General features: G+C 42.6%; 1 protein-coding gene across 4 annotated transcripts in view; it reads left to right on the plus strand.

Moving 5' to 3' along the window:
* The window catches only part of LOC145400095 (proteasomal ubiquitin receptor ADRM1-like), an 81570-nt gene extending 62240 nt beyond the window's left edge, over positions 1-19330 (plus strand). Inside the window, exons 8-9 of one of the 4 annotated variants that reach the window (XM_080272601.1) lie at positions 2545-2667; positions 18628-19330. In XM_080272601.1, the coding sequence (XP_080128727.1) occupies positions 2545-2667; positions 18628-18744 (240 nt within the window). In that variant the 3' untranslated portion in view covers positions 18745-19330. The remainder of the gene's footprint in view (positions 1-2544; positions 2668-18627) is intronic. The other 3 variants (XM_080272600.1, XM_080272602.1, XM_080272603.1) reach the window with 3 other exon arrangements.
* Positions 19331-19595: the final 265 nt, after the last annotated feature.

Raw genomic sequence — 19595 nt, forward strand, 5'->3', positions numbered from 1 at the left:
CTCCATCACTCTCTGGGACTTTCTCATATTGTGACATTATTGCTTCTGATACCTCTCTTCTACTGATCACTTCCTCCCTACATTTCTTTCTTCTTCTAGTCATTCCTTAACCAGTTATACATGCACTGCTTTCATTTTCTAAATTAAGCAATTCTTTATTATGTTCTTTACATCTGGTAACCTTTTCTCCCTTTTCCTCCAGCATTCTGCCATTTTTATCTTTCTCTTTCACTCTTCTACTACTTCCCATATCACCATGTCTTACCCTCTTGACATTTATCCAAAACAGTCGTTTACATTCCACTGTGCACTCAGATTCCTTCCAAATTCCTCATCCACTCTTTTTGTACTTTCTCCTACTAGTCTTTTCACCTCTCTCTTCTTCCCTGCATATAACTTTCATTTTTGTCTTCCCACATCATCCCATCCCTCTACTTCCCATCCAGTCATTATATGCTTCCTTCATCTCTGCCGCAGGTTTTCATTTCAGCAATCCACCATGCCGTTCCTTGCACTTCTTCACGTCTCCTCTTGATCTCACATGCTGCCTTACGTGCTGCACAGATTTCTGTGAATATCATAACACATGCCTTCCACCTCCTCCATTTTTTCCAAGTCGTATCTATCCAATAGCATTCTCTCTCCCCCCCCCCCTCCCTCCTTCTGCAGCTTTTCCACTGTCCTTGCAGGGGCTGCTTCCCCCGACTTTCTTTTCTGTTCACCCAGCACTCTTACACTTTTGTCTTGGACACTGCTATGTAATGGTAGTCTCCAATGCAGATCTGTTTTTCTCATCCACACACACAGACTCACACACAGTCCATCATTGCCTTTCATTCATCCAACCCACCACCTTTTCTCTTTATCGCTCACCATGTACACCTTCGAATCATTTTGTGCCTAAAGACAGTATTGGTTATTGCCAGGCCCTTCTCCGAACAAATATCCACCAGATCACAACCATTCCCATCCACTTCAGCAGGTACACTCCACCCACCAACCACCTCATCTACCTAGATATTCCCCACTTTTCCATTTGTATCTCCAGTCAGAAACACCCGCTCACTCCTTTCAGATTTTTCCATGCACACTTCCACTTTCATCCAAAACTCATCTTTCACTAGTCTCTTGGTCGTCTGTTGGAACATCTAGCTATATTATATACTGCACCTAGCCACCTTCCCCTAAAGAAAGGGGGGTAGCCAAGACAAGATGACACACTCCCAATTTACTCGTGCACACACACACACACACACACACACACACACACACACACACACACACACACACACACACACACACACACACACACACACACCTTAACCCCAAGGGGTCCCTTCAGATCCTTACTGCACCACACCACACGAGGGTCAACTGCACATTGCAGTCAGTGACATCCGCACCAGGACCCAACAACAGAGCTGGTTTACCCCTGCCACATCATATTGGACCCTTTCCCTTATCCACACCTAACCTGATCAGCTGCTCAGACCAAATGCGGGAGAATATCCCCTCAGGGCTGTGTCACCATTATTTCATTCACAATTTCTCTTCAGTCATTCCTGTCACGCGCAGCCACTCTTCCTGGCTCTACAGACATCCTTCTCATATCTAATGCTCTCTTCACACTGTCCATCCATCCTATTCGTGGTCTTTCTCTCAGCCCTACACTTGTCACATCCAATCCAGTTATCTTTTTCACCAATCACTCTTCATCCATTCTCTCTTTATGCCCAAATTATCGCAACATTTTCTGCTCAATATACACAAATAATTGCCCATGCTTGTGTTCCCTCTTTCATTCTTACTTATACAAACTGATCTGACTGATCCCTGGTACCATCAGGTGATTTTATTCATCTTAGGAGAGGGATTTCATTGTTAAGGGGTTAATAGAGATTGTGGTAGGTGGGGGCACTCACCATCCACTCACTTGATGTAGTGCTGGTCTCGGGTGTCTGCCCTTTCCTCTCCTCCGTCCTTCTTTCCATTCATCCTCTTCTGTCTTTCTTTCCTTCATTCTTTCCTCTTTCTTCTGCCTGCAGGTGACTTTGCACTCCCTCATGTATCTTTCTGTCCTTCATTCTTTCCTCTTCCTTCTGCCTATGGGTGACTCTACACTGAGTGACAAGCCAAATGGTTTCCTGTACACCAGGAAACCATTAACTACGCTGGGTGGTAACCATATAACCAAATTTTGGCGCCTGGTGGTTTAGTGGGTAATAACGGTGCTCCAATCGGATTGAGCCGGTGAAGGTTTATATCCAAAGGGTGGTTAGGGTTTATTGCTCACGTAATGCCACTCAGGGATGAGTGCAGCTGGTCACGCTCATCTTAAATGCCAAGACCAACATGCTTAGCTCCGGGCTCCTGTCCTCCTCATGGGGCAGTGTAGGATTAGATGATGGATGGATGGATGGTAATTCTTTGCTATATGCAGTCTTCTCAAAGCCAAAGAAAGGTAAATGTGACAATGAATAATGTCTTCTTATTCAAAGTTAAAGTATGAGATGTTAATAGGTGTTTGATATGCTTGTTCTCTAGGCTGTGAGTTTGTTCAGCAGTGCTCTGCAGTCAGGACAGCTGGGGCCCCTCATCAATCAGTTTGGATTGGGAGAGGATGCAGTTTTAGCTGCCTCGTCCTGTGACATGGAGGCCTTCATCAAGGTAACCAAGTTGTTTTCAGTCAACAAACAATTTTAACTCCCTTTTCAACTCCATCAAAGACCCATTTAGTCTCGGAGAACATTCCTGTGTTTTCTTTCTGAATATCCATTACTTGTCTCCTCTTCACAATAATTCTTAGCCTGTGTTGATCATTCAGATACATTTCCTTACTAAGTCACAGGCATGGCAACTTTCCTCCTCATGTGCATACAAGTGAATAGGTAATTCTAACTCTCATCTCTCCTCCTTCAAGCTAACCTTTACACTGTTCTCCTTTTTCTTTCACTAACCACTCCATCCATGGCATATATTGGACATCCAAGGCGGAGACATGAAACGTCTCTCATTCAGATTCACTGAAAAGTCAAAATCTGCACATAATTTTATATTCATTTGCAGTGCTGGGCAGGTGGGCAAACACTTGCGCAAAGCGCAATTGCGCACCCTTGTGCTCTGGTGAATATCGTTTGCGCATTGCGCACCGCACGAGACCATGTGCAATATTGCGCTTTCACACATGAAAAGGCCGGTGCGCAAGCTCAAATTTATTTGCGCTTGCACAACTAAATTTGCGTTTGCGGACCTACCTTGCACACTTGTCTTGTGGATTGCGCAATGCACAATCCAAGGGACACGTGATGTTGGAAGCTTCCCATATGTCTGGACAAGGGATGGAGGAGGCTCGAGCGGGTTGCGAGGGTTCTGCTGGGGGGAGGCGGGAGGGACGGAGGGTAGTAGCATTTCTTAAAATGCTTCAACAGAGATAATGTATTTTAATATTTTTAAAATTATTATTATTAGTAAATAATATTAGGCTGTGGATATTCGATTTAAATAATATCTTTTAATTATTTTTGTAAGGAATTACGTATGCTATTGTATATCTAGACAGTATTGAATTATTAAATAAAATTTTTTGCAAAAATGCAGATAAAAGTAAAACTGGCAACATCACAGCCTTTGTTTCCCTGTCCCTCTGCTTCGTAGCCCGCTCACTCCTCTGTTTGAACTTCCACGAGTGAAAAAGTTACTACATGACAGTATTGTGACCTTGTTGGAGGGACAGCAGTCAAGAGTGGGGGCTTTGGAAATAAATGAGTTAATTGAGAGGAGCCTGTGGAGTCACATGGGGAGACACTGACAAATGAGGAAGTGAAGGATTATTGTGGTGTGGATGTGGATGTGATAGGAAGCGTTAGGAGAAACACACTGAGGTGGTTTGGCCATGAGGAGAGGATGGAGAGTAAGAGACTGATGAGGAGAGTGTATGTGAGTGAGGTGGAGGGGGGATGGAGTGAAGAAGTATATGAGAGAGAGGGGTGTAAACTGGGAGCAGGACAGTGAAATGGCAGGGGATAGGGTGACATGGAAGCGATTTGTTGCTTGTTTGTGGCCAGTGGCCACCCCTTACAGGATTAAGGCATCTGGCAATAGATAGATAGATAGAATAATAATAAATAAAAGTAAGTATGCCAATTTATTTAAATATTTCAATATTTTACAGGACTTCCCACAGATATATGCAAATGGTTTGCACTTGCGCTTTGCGACAATGCGCAAGCTAAATATTTGTCAGATTGCGCACTTGCACTAGCACAAGGTAGTGAACTGTGGATTGCGCTTGCTTAAGGTCCTTCTTCATTTGTGCTGCCCACCACTGTTCATTTATGACTGATGTTACCCCATCATGTGCACATGGTATTAGTAATTATTTTGTACTTCATTTATTTTTAGAACTTCTATAAATGTCTGTGTGTCTTCATTTGTAAGCCTTTTGATCATCTTGACGCAAAAAGTAAGTTGGTAGGACTGAAGAACAAAGAGGAAGCAGAAAAGCTGGAGAACTGAAGGTTTCCTTCCTCTAACCACAGGTTGTGTCTAAGGTATTTAGTAAACTGCGTTAGACAGACCCAGGATTGTGTGACATTAACATTTATATTACTGTCATTTTTCTGCATTTTATTTTGCAAAACTTCCTTTCTTTTGTTCTTTTTTATTTCACGTCTTCCTATGACATGCAACAGTTCTTTATCATGAAAATAGATTTCTTAAGTCTGAAGTAACACACTAACAGTTTGTGCTTTGACACACATTCCTTTGCTTGGTGTAGCTTTCAAATCCCTAAATAACTCACTGTTGGGTCTGGTTAGTACTTGGATGGGTGACTGCCTGGGAACACCAGATGCTGTTGGCATCCCTACGTCAAGTGGGGTTGGTGGAGGATTAGTGCCCCTCCCTGTAAAACAATTAACTCTAAGCCCTTGGCCACCCCGTTTGGGATACATGGTGTCTGGCAATGAATGAATGAAAAACTCACTGTTCCTCCTGCTGGCAGTAACATACTGTAATCTGTCTGGCAACTGCTATAGTGAAGTTGATAAATCCTGAGCCTTGCAGGAACAAGTTGTGAAGTTGAAATAAACTGACAAGATTGAGATGCTTTTGAAAGATACTTTTCATATTTTATGAATGATATGTAGGAGGAGGCTGTAGCACCAGCCAGTCAGGGTGGTACTCCCAAGGGGAATGGGTATGCTGGTGATAGGGGGAGCTGGAGCTTGTCTTTCACTGGCCACCCAACCATCCCCCTTTGCTGACCTTTTCAGCATGGAGAGTACTATAGACCAGCATACTCTCCCAAACACTTCCTCTAACTATCTCATGTACAACAATACGTGGCTTTACATATCACACAACATACCCCACTATGTCGCAGGGGTTGATGCCAGCAAGGGCATGCAGCCAGAAAACTTTGTCCCCACTACCTAGTGGCGGACCTTTTGAGGGGAGGCGTGACGAGGGCTCTTCCAACATAAATCACGGGGCTGGGGTGAGATGGGGCTCGAACCTGCGTTAAAGGGTACAGGGCATTGCAGTTCCCAGGCTGCCGCTTCCACCTAATAAAGAGGGGCCCAAACTGAGAATAGCTCCCCAGGAGGTTGTCCTCTTAATGGGTGTATAATGACGGGGCAGTTACATTGCCAAGGTACGCTTGGAGGGTGTCTCTGTAGCTGTCCTGGCAGGGTGTCCTGAGGCCACTACCATGGCCACTGGTCATGGCTGGTGGGCTAGGGGTCCCAGATCCATTGCCTGGGCCTGGGACTGTGCATTGGGTGGGGCTTGTGGCATGTCTCTCCCCTTCTTATTTCACTGATTATGACCAAGCTAAATAATGTAATTCAAAGCAAGCCTGAGGACATTAAATTACCCAGGGGGATCAGAGTGGCTTCATGGAATGTGGGAAATTTGAGGAGTAGAGCAGGGGAAGTGGTTGAGGTAATGAGTAGGAGGTGGGTCGATGTGGGGTGTGTGCAAAAGTCCAATATAGGGGTGGATCAGCCAGAAAGATTGCTGGGAGGGATTGTTGCTATAAGTTGTTTTGGCAGGATAGGATAGACGGATATAGGGGTATGGGTGTGTTGGTTAGGGAGGAATGGTTGGAAAATGTCATGAATGTTATGAGAGTAAGTGATAGGATAATAGTAATGAAAACTTTGTTAGGTGGGATGGTGTTTGCAATTGAATTGGCATATGCTCCACATGCACAGGCAGGCTTGGATGAGTTAGAGAAAGATAGATTTTGGGATGACTTAATACATGTAGTAAGTGGTATAGGGGATGATGAGATTGTCATATTAGGGGGGGATTTCAATGGTCATATAGGTGAAACTGCTCAAGGATATGAGGGAGTACGTGGGGCATATGCCAGTGGTACAAGAAATGAGGAAGGGGAAAGGATACTCGAGTTTGGGGAGGCAATGAACATGATTGTGTGCAACACACATTTTAGGAAAAGAGCGAGTAGGTTGATTATGTATGAGTCTAGGGGAAATAGCAGCCAGATATACTATTTCCTGGTCAAGAGGGCTGACAGGAGGTTAGTGAGGGATGTTCATGTTACAGGGAGTAAGGAGTGTGTGCAGCAACACAGATTATTGATATGTGACATGGTGCTTAAGGAGGGGGTGATGAAAAAGAGGATGTATGCACCTAGGAGGAAAATATGGAAGTTGAAAATCCAAGCATTAAGAGATACCCTCTATAGCGAGATGCAGAAAATGGTGGCTGAAGAGGAAGATGCTGACAGAAGCATTAATGAACAGTACAGAGCCCTCAAGACCAACCTCTTCAGAGTTACTGATTCAGTATGTGGATGGACAAGAGGCCCCCCAAGACATAAAAGTGACTTGGTGGTGGGATGAGGGTGTAGAAGCTGCAGTTAAGGAAAAAAGAAGGCTTTTCCGGGAGTGGAAGAAGGGTGGTAACAAAGAGGAATACTTTGCTGCTAAGCGTAGGGGTGGAAAAGAGGTTTACAGGGTGAAATCTGAACCACAGAGACTTTTGCTTGATAACCTAAATCATGTGGAAGAGAAGAATATGATTTTTAAGGTGGCAAATCAGATGAAGAGGGGGAACAAGGATATCATAGGTGAGCAGTGTGTGAAGAATGATGAAGGAAGGGTTGTGTTGAATAGCGGGGATATTAAAGGCACATGGAGAGAGCATTACAGCTGGTTGTTGAATGAGGAGTTTGACTAGGACAGGGAAGGTTTGTGGCCTGCAGATCCAGAGTTTGCCCCATGACCTTTGATTGACTCTGCTACTGTGAACAGGGCAATAGGCAGGATGCAGATAGGGAAGGCAGCAGGTGTGTCTGGGTTGACTGCTGAAATGTTGAAAATCTCAGGAGATATAGGAGTGAGGTTAGTCACTGACCTGGTAAATACTATTATATATGAGTGTGTTGTCCCAGATGATTGGCTGAAGAGTGACATTGTAAATATGTACAAGAGGAAAGGTGATGCCCCGTAAAGAGGAAATCATAGAGGGATAAAGCTTTTAGATCAGATAATGAAGGTATTGGAGAGAGTTCTAGCAGGTATGATTAGAGAAAGAGTGAATATTGATGAGATGCAGTTTGGGTATATGCCAGCCAAAGCTGATTGACAGCTTCAGGAAAAATATATAGGAAAGAAATGGGAACTCTACTTTGTTTTTGTTGATTTGGAGGCCTTTGATAGAATCCCTAGAGAGATGGTGAAGTGGGCAATGAGAAAGCTTGGGATTGAGGAGTGGCTGGTTAAGGTGGGTATGGCCATTTATGTGGGTGCTCACCTAAGTTAAGGGTGAGTGGAGATTTGAGTGATGAATTTTCCATGAAAGGTGGTGTGCATCAGGGGTCAGTCTTGAGCCCCGTGTTGTTTATCATGGAACTTGAAGCCCTCCTGCATGACTTCAGAAAGGGACTCCTGTGGGTGATGTTGTATGCTAATGCTTTGGTGTTAGTTGCAGAGAATGAAAGGGAGGCAGAGGAATGATTTAAGAAGTGGAGAGAGGGTATGGGGCACAAGGGCTTAAGAGTAAATGCATATAAAACAAAAGTGATGGTATCTAGGGTTGGGGGTGGTGTCAAAGACGAGGGAGAGTGGCCATGTGCTATTTGTCACAAGAGCATGGGAAGTATTTCCACCTTGTGCAGTGTTTGTGATAAGTGGGTGCATAAGAGATGTAGTGGTATCAGAGGTAGACTGCGAGATAATGCTGATTTCGTGTGTGTGGTGTGTTGGGGAGAGCATGTGGATATTGCTGGGTGTGAAAGGGTTGAATCTGCTGGTGAGTCTCTTGAGTGTGTGGAAGTGTTTTTCTTTATTTAGGAGACATGTTATGTGCTGGAGGTGGTGCAGGAGCTTGCTCTGTGGCTAGAATGAGAAGTGTTGGAGGATGTTCAGGGAGCTGTTGCGTCTGACATTGAGAGGGCTCTTCCTCTGTGCTAAGGGATCTTTGTATGTGGCATGTGTTAGGAGTGTAATGCTGTATGGTAGTGAGACCTGGGCAGTAAAGAAAGAGGATATTCACAGGCTTAAACGTACAGAAATGGCAATGATTAGGTGGACGTGCAGTGCGTCCTTAAATGCAAGGCCGGGGGGGTGGTTACGATGGAAGGGTTGAGAGGTAGGATGGGACTTGAGTGTATTGGTATTGTGATAAGGAGAGGTAGATTGAGATGGTTTGGGCATGTGGAGACAATGGGGGATGATAATTGGGTGCTGAAAGTGAGAAGTTTTAATGTTGGGGATAGGGTAGTGAGAGGTAGATTGAAAAAGACCCAGGACAAGGTCAGTGAGCATGATCTCAGGGTTAAGGGACTAAATAGGGAAGCTGCCAGAGATCGAGGAGCATGGAGAGCTGTCATTAGGTGATCAAGGCCGACGCATGCTAGCATGTTGGAGTCTTCAAAAATGAAAACAAAAACAATATATCTTTGAGGCTGAAGGCTTTGCTTGATAAGATCACTGTTCTGGAATCAACTCCTCATAAATTTTCCATAACATTTGGTATCATTGTAAAGCAGGACTTGAAGGAGTTACAAGAACAGAATGATGCCAAGGGAATAGGTCCCAAAACATCAACAATTTGCATCAAGATGTATTGTTGTTAGTGCTGAAGCCAACAGATGGCACTGAGGCTGATAAAGCAAAGATGTCTCAGCTGCTGGGGATGAGGAGAAAGCCTGGAAGTCTCTTCCAGTTATTAGCTGTAGGAAGACAAAATCTGGAGCCCTTGTTGTCAGACTAGCTAAAGAAAAAGCCAAGGTGGATGCTAGTGCTGCAATGAAATCATGTTTTGGTTCCAACTCACAATTTTCTGTGACTGAGGCTCCCCTCCCCCTTCTTTCTGGTGATGAAATTGTATTTGGTATTACTGACAGGCATAAAGAAATAGCTAGGTGAATGATTATCCATGCTAAGGTAAAAGGTGATGGCAAGTGTGCAGTAATGAAGTTGCCATTAGAAGTATGAAATGTCATGGGGGAAAGGTCTTGGATATATGCTTGTCAGACTCAGCAGGTGCAGAGTCTGTGATAAGGTTTGGATCACTCAGTGCTATCATCCATCCATTGATCCATCATCCAGTCCTGCGTTGCCCCACAAGGAGCAAAGGAGCCTGGGGTAGGCAAGTTGGTCCTGACATTTAAGATGAGAGTGACCAGCCTCACTCATTCCTGAGTGGCATAACACGAGCAATAAACCCCAACCCCCCCTTGGATATAAACCTACACAGGCTTAGTCCAATTGGAGTGCCATAATTACCCACTAAATGACCAGGTGCCATAATTTGCTTATACGGTTACCACCCAGCGTAGTAAATGGTTTCTTGGTGTACAGGAAACCATTCGGCATGTCACCCAGTATACAGTCACCCATAGGCAGAAGGAAGGGGAAATAATGGAATAAAGAATGACTGAAGAGGAAGGAAGGACAAGCAGAAAAGGCAGACACCCAAAGCAGCACTGCATCGAGTGAGTGGCTGGTGAGCGCCCCCACCTACAACCAAAAAGAAATCAAATTTTTTAAATGGCGCACCAACTAGCCGGCATAGTATGATCGTGATGGGAGCACTGTTTATTGATGACTTTGAGTTTTAGTTTAATACTAGCTGCATCACGCCATGTCACATACTCATTAAGGTACACACGCTTGAGTGAACGTGTGTTTAGTGCACTTGATTTGTCGGAAGTTGAACAATGAAGGATCTTGAAGAGCAGCGTGTTTGCATGAAATTCTCTTGGAAATTGAGAATGTCCTAACAGGTTATGAAACGTGCGTGTATAGCTACGATACTGAAACAAAAAGGCATTCATCACAGTGAGTTGGAATACCTTTGCAGGGGGGGGGGGAGTAGAGTCACTCAAATGTGAAGGTGATGTTGAGTGTCTTTTTATTGCAAGTGCGTCATTCATCATGAGTTTGTTCCTCGTGGTCAGACAGTCAATAAAGAGTTTTACTTGGATGTCCTGAAATGTTTGAGGGTGACAGTGCAAAGGAAGAGGCATGAGGTGTGGAGAAACAAAACCTGGATGCTGCACCATGACAGTACACCTCACGCATCGCTCCTTATCCCGTGACTTTTTGGTGAAGTACGCAACAGCCATCGTCCCCTAGCTGCCCTACTCTCTGGATTTGGCCTCTTTGGACTCACTTCCCCAAAGTTGAAATCCACCCTGAAAGGTCACTGATTGTAGACAAGAGAAGAAAATTTGCCAAGTGAATAAACACACGTTTACTCAAGCTCATGTACCCCAGTGATTAAGTGACGTGGCATGACACAGTTAGTGTAAGACTGAAGCTCAAAGTTGCCACAACACAGCATTGCACTGGCTTGTTGGTGTGCTATTTGATAAGTTCAGTTTCTTTCTGGACACACCTTGAACATTCTCAGAAAAGACTTAGTACTACCTTCAAGCCCCTTGAGAGGTCTATGTAATATTAACTGCTCCTAGTAAAACAGGTGATGTTAACCTGCCACGTGCCGGTAGACTTTGGACCTTCATGGAGCCGTGATGCCGGCCAATTTTCAATTTTTTAATTAATTAATTAATTAATTTATTTTTTGCTAGATAGGTTAGAAATGATGAGAAAACATGGAGAACAACCATAAAAGTACACACAGAAGCCATTTAGGTCAAATTTGAGGTTGATTCTCCCTGAGCAGGCACCTGAAAACTTTGGAGTAATGCCTGTAGACTTCACCACCCGCTGCTGCCACAGAGCTAGAGGAGGCAGAGGCTCTGCATTTTCTTCATCGGTAAATATGCTGTTCGAGCCAAGGACATTCTTGTTGGGTATATAAGTGCTATAGGAAGGCCTAGAGATGTGCAGGAATATCCCAGCTGATTTTTTTATGCCTAATTTGAATTTTCAAATTTTGGCAAATACAGTATATCAAATCGCTGATGTACATATACGTTGCTGACATGGGGCAGGTTAACAAGTTTCTGAATTAATATAACTTGGATATTGTTTGTCATACTGAAACATGGCTGTATGAAACAGATATTAAGATTATGCATGCTCTGTTCAAGACATTTTGTGATTAGTGTTCCCTGACATTCTGCAAATGCTCAAGGTGGAGTGACAGACATTTATTATTTGGTGGTAGAAAGTATCAGATTGATTGAATATACCTTTGTTCCGTTTTTCTGTAAATTCATGGAGATATTAATAAATCATGTGATGGGACTGTGCAGATGAGAGGGAGCGAAGTGGATGGAAGGGAAAGTGTGACATGTGCATGGTTAGGTATGCACATATGTGGGTAAAGCAGAGGGAGTTGCTTTGTTGGAAGGGAATGATTGATGATAATTGTTAGCACAGTGTTCAAGTACTGTATGTTATATTTAAGTTTGAAATGGTGAAAGTGGCACTAATTACTCTACAGTATATCATTTTATCTATCTACCTATCTCTCTGTCTATATATTCAGTCCATTCGCTTAATATGCAAGTTTCTGTTACGCATAATGCCTAGAATGCGATGGGAGGTGGGGGGCAAAAAATCAGATAATTGGAAGTGCATGAGTTGGTTTTGAAAACACGAAATTGGGGCAGCAAAGTGAGCCGAGTCTGGTGTCATGCTGCAGAGTGCGCGATTTGTTCGATTTTCCTATAAATTTATGGAGATATTAATAAATCATGTGATGGGACTGAGCAGATGAGAGGGAGCAAAGTGGATGGAAGGGAAAGTGTGACATGTGCATGGTTAGGTACGCATATATGTGGGCAAAGCAGAGGGAATTGCTTTGTTGGAGAGGAATGATTGATGATAATTGTTAGCACAGTGTTCAAGTACTGTATGTTATATTTAAGTTTGAAATGGTGAAAATGACTAATTACAGTATATTTTTCTATCTGTCTACTTATCACTCTGTCTATATATTCAGTCCATTCGCTTAATACGCGAGTTTCTATGACGTAAAATGCCTAGGATGCGATGGGGGGTGGGGGCAAAAAATCAGATAATCAGAAGTGCGTGAGTTGGTTTTGAAAACACGAAATTGGGGCGGCAAAGTGAGCCGAATCTGGTGTCGCGCTGCAGAGTGCACGAGGAAGTGACGCCATGGCCATGGATAGTGAAGATCTACCGATCCGAAATGTAAGCAAAATCCTGGCTGTCTTTGATGAGTTTAAATATCAAGTGACAATGAAAAAAAATTGTAAAGTGAGAGCTCAAGAAGTTCCGGATGTCATAGGAAACAACCTTAATTACTACTGAGACCAGCATACTGAGGAAGTGAATCAAAGGTGTCAGACTGATCATCACCTTCTTTACACCACAACAAGATGATGATCCAGTGTCCTCAACATCAGCCAAGGATGATGACAATGATGCATCTGTTGTGTCTGCCTAGTACTTTGAGGGACTCGTGACTGATGTGGAGCATGGTGGTGGTGGTGGTGTGATAGAGTCCAGCGGTGTGAAGGGTGCTGGGACCAGGGCACTGTAACTGCTTCGCCTTCTCTTGGAAACCCCATCTCTTCAAGTCAGCTAAGCCTTTCCTGCATAGATTTTAAGGTAAGGGGCTATTGTATGGGTTACACTTACTGTGTACATGTGTTTAATGTCCCATGATACATAGGCAAAATGACTGACTAGGGACCAAAAGGGTGACTTTTGAGGTGGCCACCCCAACAGTAAGAATTTTTCCCACAAGGTATGTTATTTGTTAAGCACAAAATTTCTAGAGAGAGAGAGATCTTCTACTGCCCAAATTCTCACGTATTAGGAAATGGAGTGTGTATATCTATCTATCTATCTGTCAATCTGTTGCCAGATGCCACAGTCCTGTAAGGGGTGGCCATTTGACTTTGAGTTATTTGTTTTACAGGGAGGGGCACTAACCCTCTATCAACCCACTTGTTGACACGTAGGGAACACGTATGGTTTGGTTATATGGTTACCACCCAGCGTTGTAAATGGTTTCTTGGCTTACAGGAATCCATTTGGCTTGTCACTCAATGTAAAGCCACCTGTAAAGGAAAGAAAAGCAGTAAGAGGTGACAGGAAAGATGGGAAAAACAGGAAGAGAGGAGGGCAGGCACAGAAAAAGAATGATAAAGGCAGCACTACATAAATTTAGTGGATGATGGTTGCCACCACCTACCACTTAATATATATATATATATATATATATATATATATATATATATATATATATATATGTACTGTGTATATATATATATATATATATATATATCTCATCATCATCAGCCGTTTTAAGTTATCCACTGCAGGACCGGCCTATCCCGACCGAAGTCGGGACAATACAGCCAATGTATCTCTACCAAGTGGTTTAGGCTGTCTGGTAGAGATTGTATGTAGGGTGAGAAGTGAGTGCTTGTAAGTGTAATTATAGTGTTGGAGTGGCTTTGGATGTGTGTGTAGTCTGTGAACCAAGCGTAATCTGCCCGCGCAAGCCGACTGGATGCAAGCATACTTTATAGTAAGTGACACTGGTTCAACGACAGCACCCCTTGTGTCTGCCAATGCAGTACATATATATATATATATATATATATATATATATATATATATTTGTCTATCTATCTATTGCCAGACGCCTCAGTCCCGTTCGGGGTGGCCACAAACAAATCGCCTCCACATCGCTGTGTCCTCCGCCATTTCACTGCCCCGCTCCCAACTCACACCCCCCTCTCTCATATACCTCTCCACCCCATCCCTCCATCTCATCCTCAGCCTCCCCCTCCCTCTTCCCCCCTCCACCTCACTGACATACACTCTCTTCATCAGTCTTTCACCCTCCATCCTCTCCACATGGCCAAACCACCTCATTGTATTCCTCCTAATGCTTCCTATCACATCCACATCCACACCACAACGCTCCTTTATATCCTCATTTGTCAGCCTGTCTCTCCATGTCATTCCACAGGCTCCTCTTAAATAACTCGTTTCCACTGCTCTCACTCTTGACTTGTGTCCTTCCAGCAAAGTCCAAGCTTCACTACCATACGTTAAAGCTGGTATCACAATACTGTCATGTAGTAACTTTTCACTTCCATGCTCACTTCCCTGCTTCTTATCACTCCTTTCAAGGAACCAGCAACCTTTCTTCCTTGCTGTACCCTTTCAAGCACTTCACCCTCCAAACCTCCATCCTTACCCATCACACTACCCAAGTACTTAAACATACTCACATTTTCCAATTCCTCACCATACAACCTCGCTGTACATTCACTGACTTCACCTCTCTCAAAGACCACCACTTTACTCTTCCCTACATTCACCTTTAGATACCATTTCTTACACACTCTCCCAAACTCATCCACCAAGCCTTGCAGCTCTCCTTCGTCTTCACTCAACAACACAGTATCATCTGCAAACAACAGTACAGGGAGTTTCCAAACACTACCCTCTCTTACCAGGGCCACTCCAGCATCCACTACCCTACCTTGTACCTCTTTTATTACCCCATCCATGTACAGATTGAACAAACATGGAGACATGACACATCCCTGTTTCAACCCAACCTTCAAAGAGAAAAATTCACTCAGTTCACCATCTACATGCACTGCAGCCTTCGCACCATCATACATACTCTTCACAACATTTAACAACTTCCCATCTAATCCATATATTCTTAATACTTTCCACAATCCTTGTTTATCCACCCTGTCATATGCTTTCTCCAAATCCATGAAAGCCGCATACAACTTCTTTCCCTTCTCTAGAAACTTTTCCACTAAAGATCTAAGAATGAATATCTGATCTACACAATCTCTTCCCTTCCTAAAGCCTCCCTGTTCTTCTCCAACTAATTTCTCTGTTCTTTCTCTAACTCTGTCAATAAGTATCCTACCATACACTTTTCCTATTATACTAAGAAGACAAATGCCCCTATGATTACCACACACTTCTTTTTCCCCTTTTCCTTTGTACAAGGGAATAATTATACCTGACTTCCAATCCTCCGGGACTCTACCTTCCTCCCAGGCCAATCTGCACATCTTCCACATCCATTCTACTACTATCTCTACCCTATACTTCAGCATTTCACCACACACTCCTTCAATTCCTGGGGCTTTCCCCAATTTAACTTTCTTCATTGCTTCCACAACTTCTATCCTACTGATTTCTTCCTGTCTTCTCACCTCCCTCCTTCTCCCAGCCATTCCCCAGCCACTTATACTCGCATTACTTCCATCCTGTATGTTCAACAATTCCTTAAAGTGTTCTCTCCATCTGCTCACTTTTTCTCCGTTCTCCACTAATAACCTACCATTTTTATCTTTCACTCCCCTGCTAACTTCACTTCCACCGTGTCTTACTCTTTTCACCTCTTTCCAGAATATTTTCTTACAGTCCCTCCACCTTACACTCAAGTTCCTTCCAAATTCCTCATCCGCTCTCTTCTTACTTTTTCTTACTAATCTTTTCACCTCTCTCTTTCTTTCTACATATAACTCTCTCTTCCGCCTCTCAACTTCTTCCATGCCCCTATTTCTCATCCATTCATATATATATATATATATATATATATATATATATATATACAGTAATCTTTCCAGTATTCTATGTAATAGACCCAAAGGCATGTCTGGAAATTGGGTTTGTTAGGAAATTGGGAAAATGCCTCCTGGACAGGTACTTATGGACCCTAACCCAGCCTAACTCGGCAAACCACCTACATAATACCCTACTGGACATGCATAGCACCTATTTAAGACCCTATTCACACAGTTAAGGGACAGAAAGCATGAAATAAATGCAAAAGTACCAGAGAATGAGGAATTAGAAGTGAGTATGGAAAATATTTAGCAGTGTACAGGGTACTTACAACACATCTGTGGCCGTTACAAAGATTAAACCTTCTCCTCTATGGCTCTGACAGTGGTGAAAACGCTCTTGAAGCATGTACAGTAATCCTGTGTTGTGCTGCACTCAGTCTTTTGCACTGTGAATTACATTATAACTGTTTAACAATGCTCATTCTGTCCTTACTTGCGCCTTTCCAGTGGCAACACGCCAGCTTGCACTCAGCACTAAATCCTTTGCACTCTGAATTCTAATTTCTTAACACTGCACAACACTATAAGTTCCCATGTGGTCTAGTGGTAAGGTATTGCAGTTTATATACTGTTTATGCCCAAAAACGAGCACGTGTGGTACCTATTGCGATGAGCGCCTAGTCACAACGGTAGTTAAGAGGGAACTGGGGAGGGGAGGAGGAAGCAGGGGTCCGCTCTCCTATGCACGAAAACACAGCTGTTCGGCGCCGCACACCAGGTTCAAAGTACGGTTGAATGGGGGGGGGGGGGGGTTGAAGGCCCAGGCCCAAAATGTCTGACACCTGGAATTGGGTGTCCGGTTATTACAGGGATTACTGTATAATGGTAGGGGAGCATCTGTAAGAGCAGGTGGGTGTTAAAGTGACAGGTTTGGTATCAGTGCTGAATTTATCAGGGGTGCGTGATGAGGTGGAGGGATGGAGTCGAGAGGTATACGAGGGAGGGGGGGAGTGAGTTAGGGGGAAAGCAGTCAAATGGTGGGCGACAGAGTGACTTGGAGGTGTTTTGTCTGTGGCCACCCTTTGCGGGATTAGGGCGTCAGGCTATAGATAGAGATAGGTAGTGTGATGTCCCTATGGCAATTCACTATATGGGATTATGAGAGATTAAAACTCCAGTTGTGGAGCGAGGAGTGGGGATAGTAATTAATGGTGAAGGGTAGCATAAGTGAAACTTGATTATTTATGTCATTTGTGATAAGTTAGCTTGAAGGTCTTCAGTAGGGAAGAGTGTGTTTAATCATTATATCACCATATTGTTACACTTGCAATATCTCCATAATTAACCAGTAAATGAAGTAGTGATTGTTGGCATGTTATGCAGCTTTTAAGCTGCAAAGGTGAGGCCTGAAGTGGTAACTCAAAGGCAGTGCTTGAAAAAAAAATATATATATATTTTTAAAACCTGTGTCACTTGTTGGTGCAACAGAAGCACTTTGTGCTTGGTACTATGTATGTGAAAATGCTATGAAATTAGCAAAGGCTCTTGGTGATAGTGTTATTTTTGTAGACATTAAATGGCCAACCAAGTGTTCAGAAAACCAGTGTTGAGGGTTATTGTTGTGGGATAGTTGTTACAGTAGCAATTTACCCCCCTTTGAGAACAGCTATGAGAAACTGTCTCATTATTTTCAGATATCACTTAAAACCACACCCTGAATTTACCAGTGGAAAACAGACTGATGTCATAGGGGCAGCAGTCAAATAATTTGTTGATAATCCTAATTAAAAGTGTTGCAGATTATTACAGTGTAATGTAAAAGGAACTCATTGATCAATGAATAGTGTTGGTAAAGGTGATCTTTATGTAATTCTATGTACAGTAGGTGATATCTGTGTTTATTTTTTAGTTTATCTACATCTGTATGTATTTAGCTATCACTCTATCTGTCTGTCTCAAACTTTCTTTATTCACCTAGCCAGCTATATATCACCCAATCTATCTATCAGTCGGTCAGTCAGCATCTATCTATATCTCAGCCTATCTAGCGAAAATGGAAGATGTGAGAGGTTCAGCGAGGGCTAGTGATGGTGATGGAGTGAGTGAATGATAATAGTGGTTGCACAAGTGCCTGACTCAGATGTTGGTAGAAGTTGTACTGGAGTGAGTGAATGATAATGATGTAATTCAATTTTACTTACACTACATCCAGTTGCTAATGACATTGGAATAAGTATCGACATATTTATGTTCTATACCATAAATATCAGTTTACCCTGGGGTATGTATTAATTTTTTTTTTTTCTGCAAGGAAGAAGGAACCAAAGGCCAGGAGCCTGCAAACCGTTCCTTCCAAGAAAAAGAAACAACCCAAGAGAGCCCATATCTGTGGAAAATTGTGGTGGATGGCATGCCATCACAAATCTTTAACCCTGGGACAAATTTTTTTATTTTTTATAAACATAATAAAAGGACATATTGTCTACATCCAGACAAAAAAAAAAGTGAAGTTATACATTTATCCTATGATGCAGTGAGGAAAAATATAAAAACTGTCACAACTAGACCCAGTCGCGCATTATGGGGATCAACCATTGTATATGCTCATACTTTTATTTTTCATTCTGTACAGATCAGTATAACCAATTTTATTTCAGGCTCTTGGAAAGAAGAAAGACAAGGAAGAAGGCAGTAAAAAGGAAGAGGAGCAGAAAGATGCAGATAAGGAGAAAGATCAGGATAAGGATGATGATGATTACATGGCCGTTGATTAAGGGCATCTTTTTATACTGACATCTTTCATCCTCACATAGTTTTGTTTAGTGTCTTCATAAAGTTGAGCCACGTTGGTATCGTAACGAATAAACTTATGTATGCAAACATAATAGTAGGTATTGGTAGTACTGTATAAAACAAGTTTTGATTTAATTAACTTGTCTTGATCATAGTCTTATGTAAGATGATTGCTATTGCATTTTTGACCCATTTATCGTTGACAAAAAAAAAAAAAGCTTGTATAGTATTCCTGTACTCACTTGTAGTGTTAAGTATCAGAAATACTTAAATGGAGAAATACACAGACCATATTAGTCATAAGGATCAGCATTTTTGCTAGGTTATTTTGTTTCTTGTTTTTGGAAGTTATATACAGTATTTATAAGTTTGACAGTTAATACCTATGTCTTGTTACCTAGAAGCATTGCCAGATTTGGGTTTTTATTTTAGTATGCTAAAGAGTACATTATGTGGGGGAGATGCCATATCCTACATTATAAGAACTAGTGTTTCCCATGGATTATAGTTTTTTGTGTTTGTAATAATAATGTATGACCGTATAGTATTTTTCTCTACCCTTCATATTGGAAGTTCATAATTGTTGTTGACATAATTCATACTCTTGCTGCACTGCTCTAGGAACCTCTTAACAGGGATTGGGTATGGTAGTTACCTCCAGGATGTTTAGTTCCAGCAACTTCTCTGATTTTTTCAGCACCTTCTTCTTCTTCCTTGTCTCTCAGAGATGTAGCTGTTCTTCCACTTTTCCATACCACATATGGTGATCCTCTTCCACTCATACCCTCAGTCTCACTTTAGAAACCTTCTCTGGCAGTCTGTCTATATGTAG

Source organism: Coenobita brevimanus, chromosome 51 (assembly GCF_032717465.1).
Source record: "Coenobita brevimanus isolate Jiangsu-jjx chromosome 51, ASM3271746v2, whole genome shotgun sequence".
In the NCBI taxonomy this organism is placed as follows: Eukaryota; Metazoa; Arthropoda; class Malacostraca; order Decapoda; family Coenobitidae; genus Coenobita; species Coenobita brevimanus.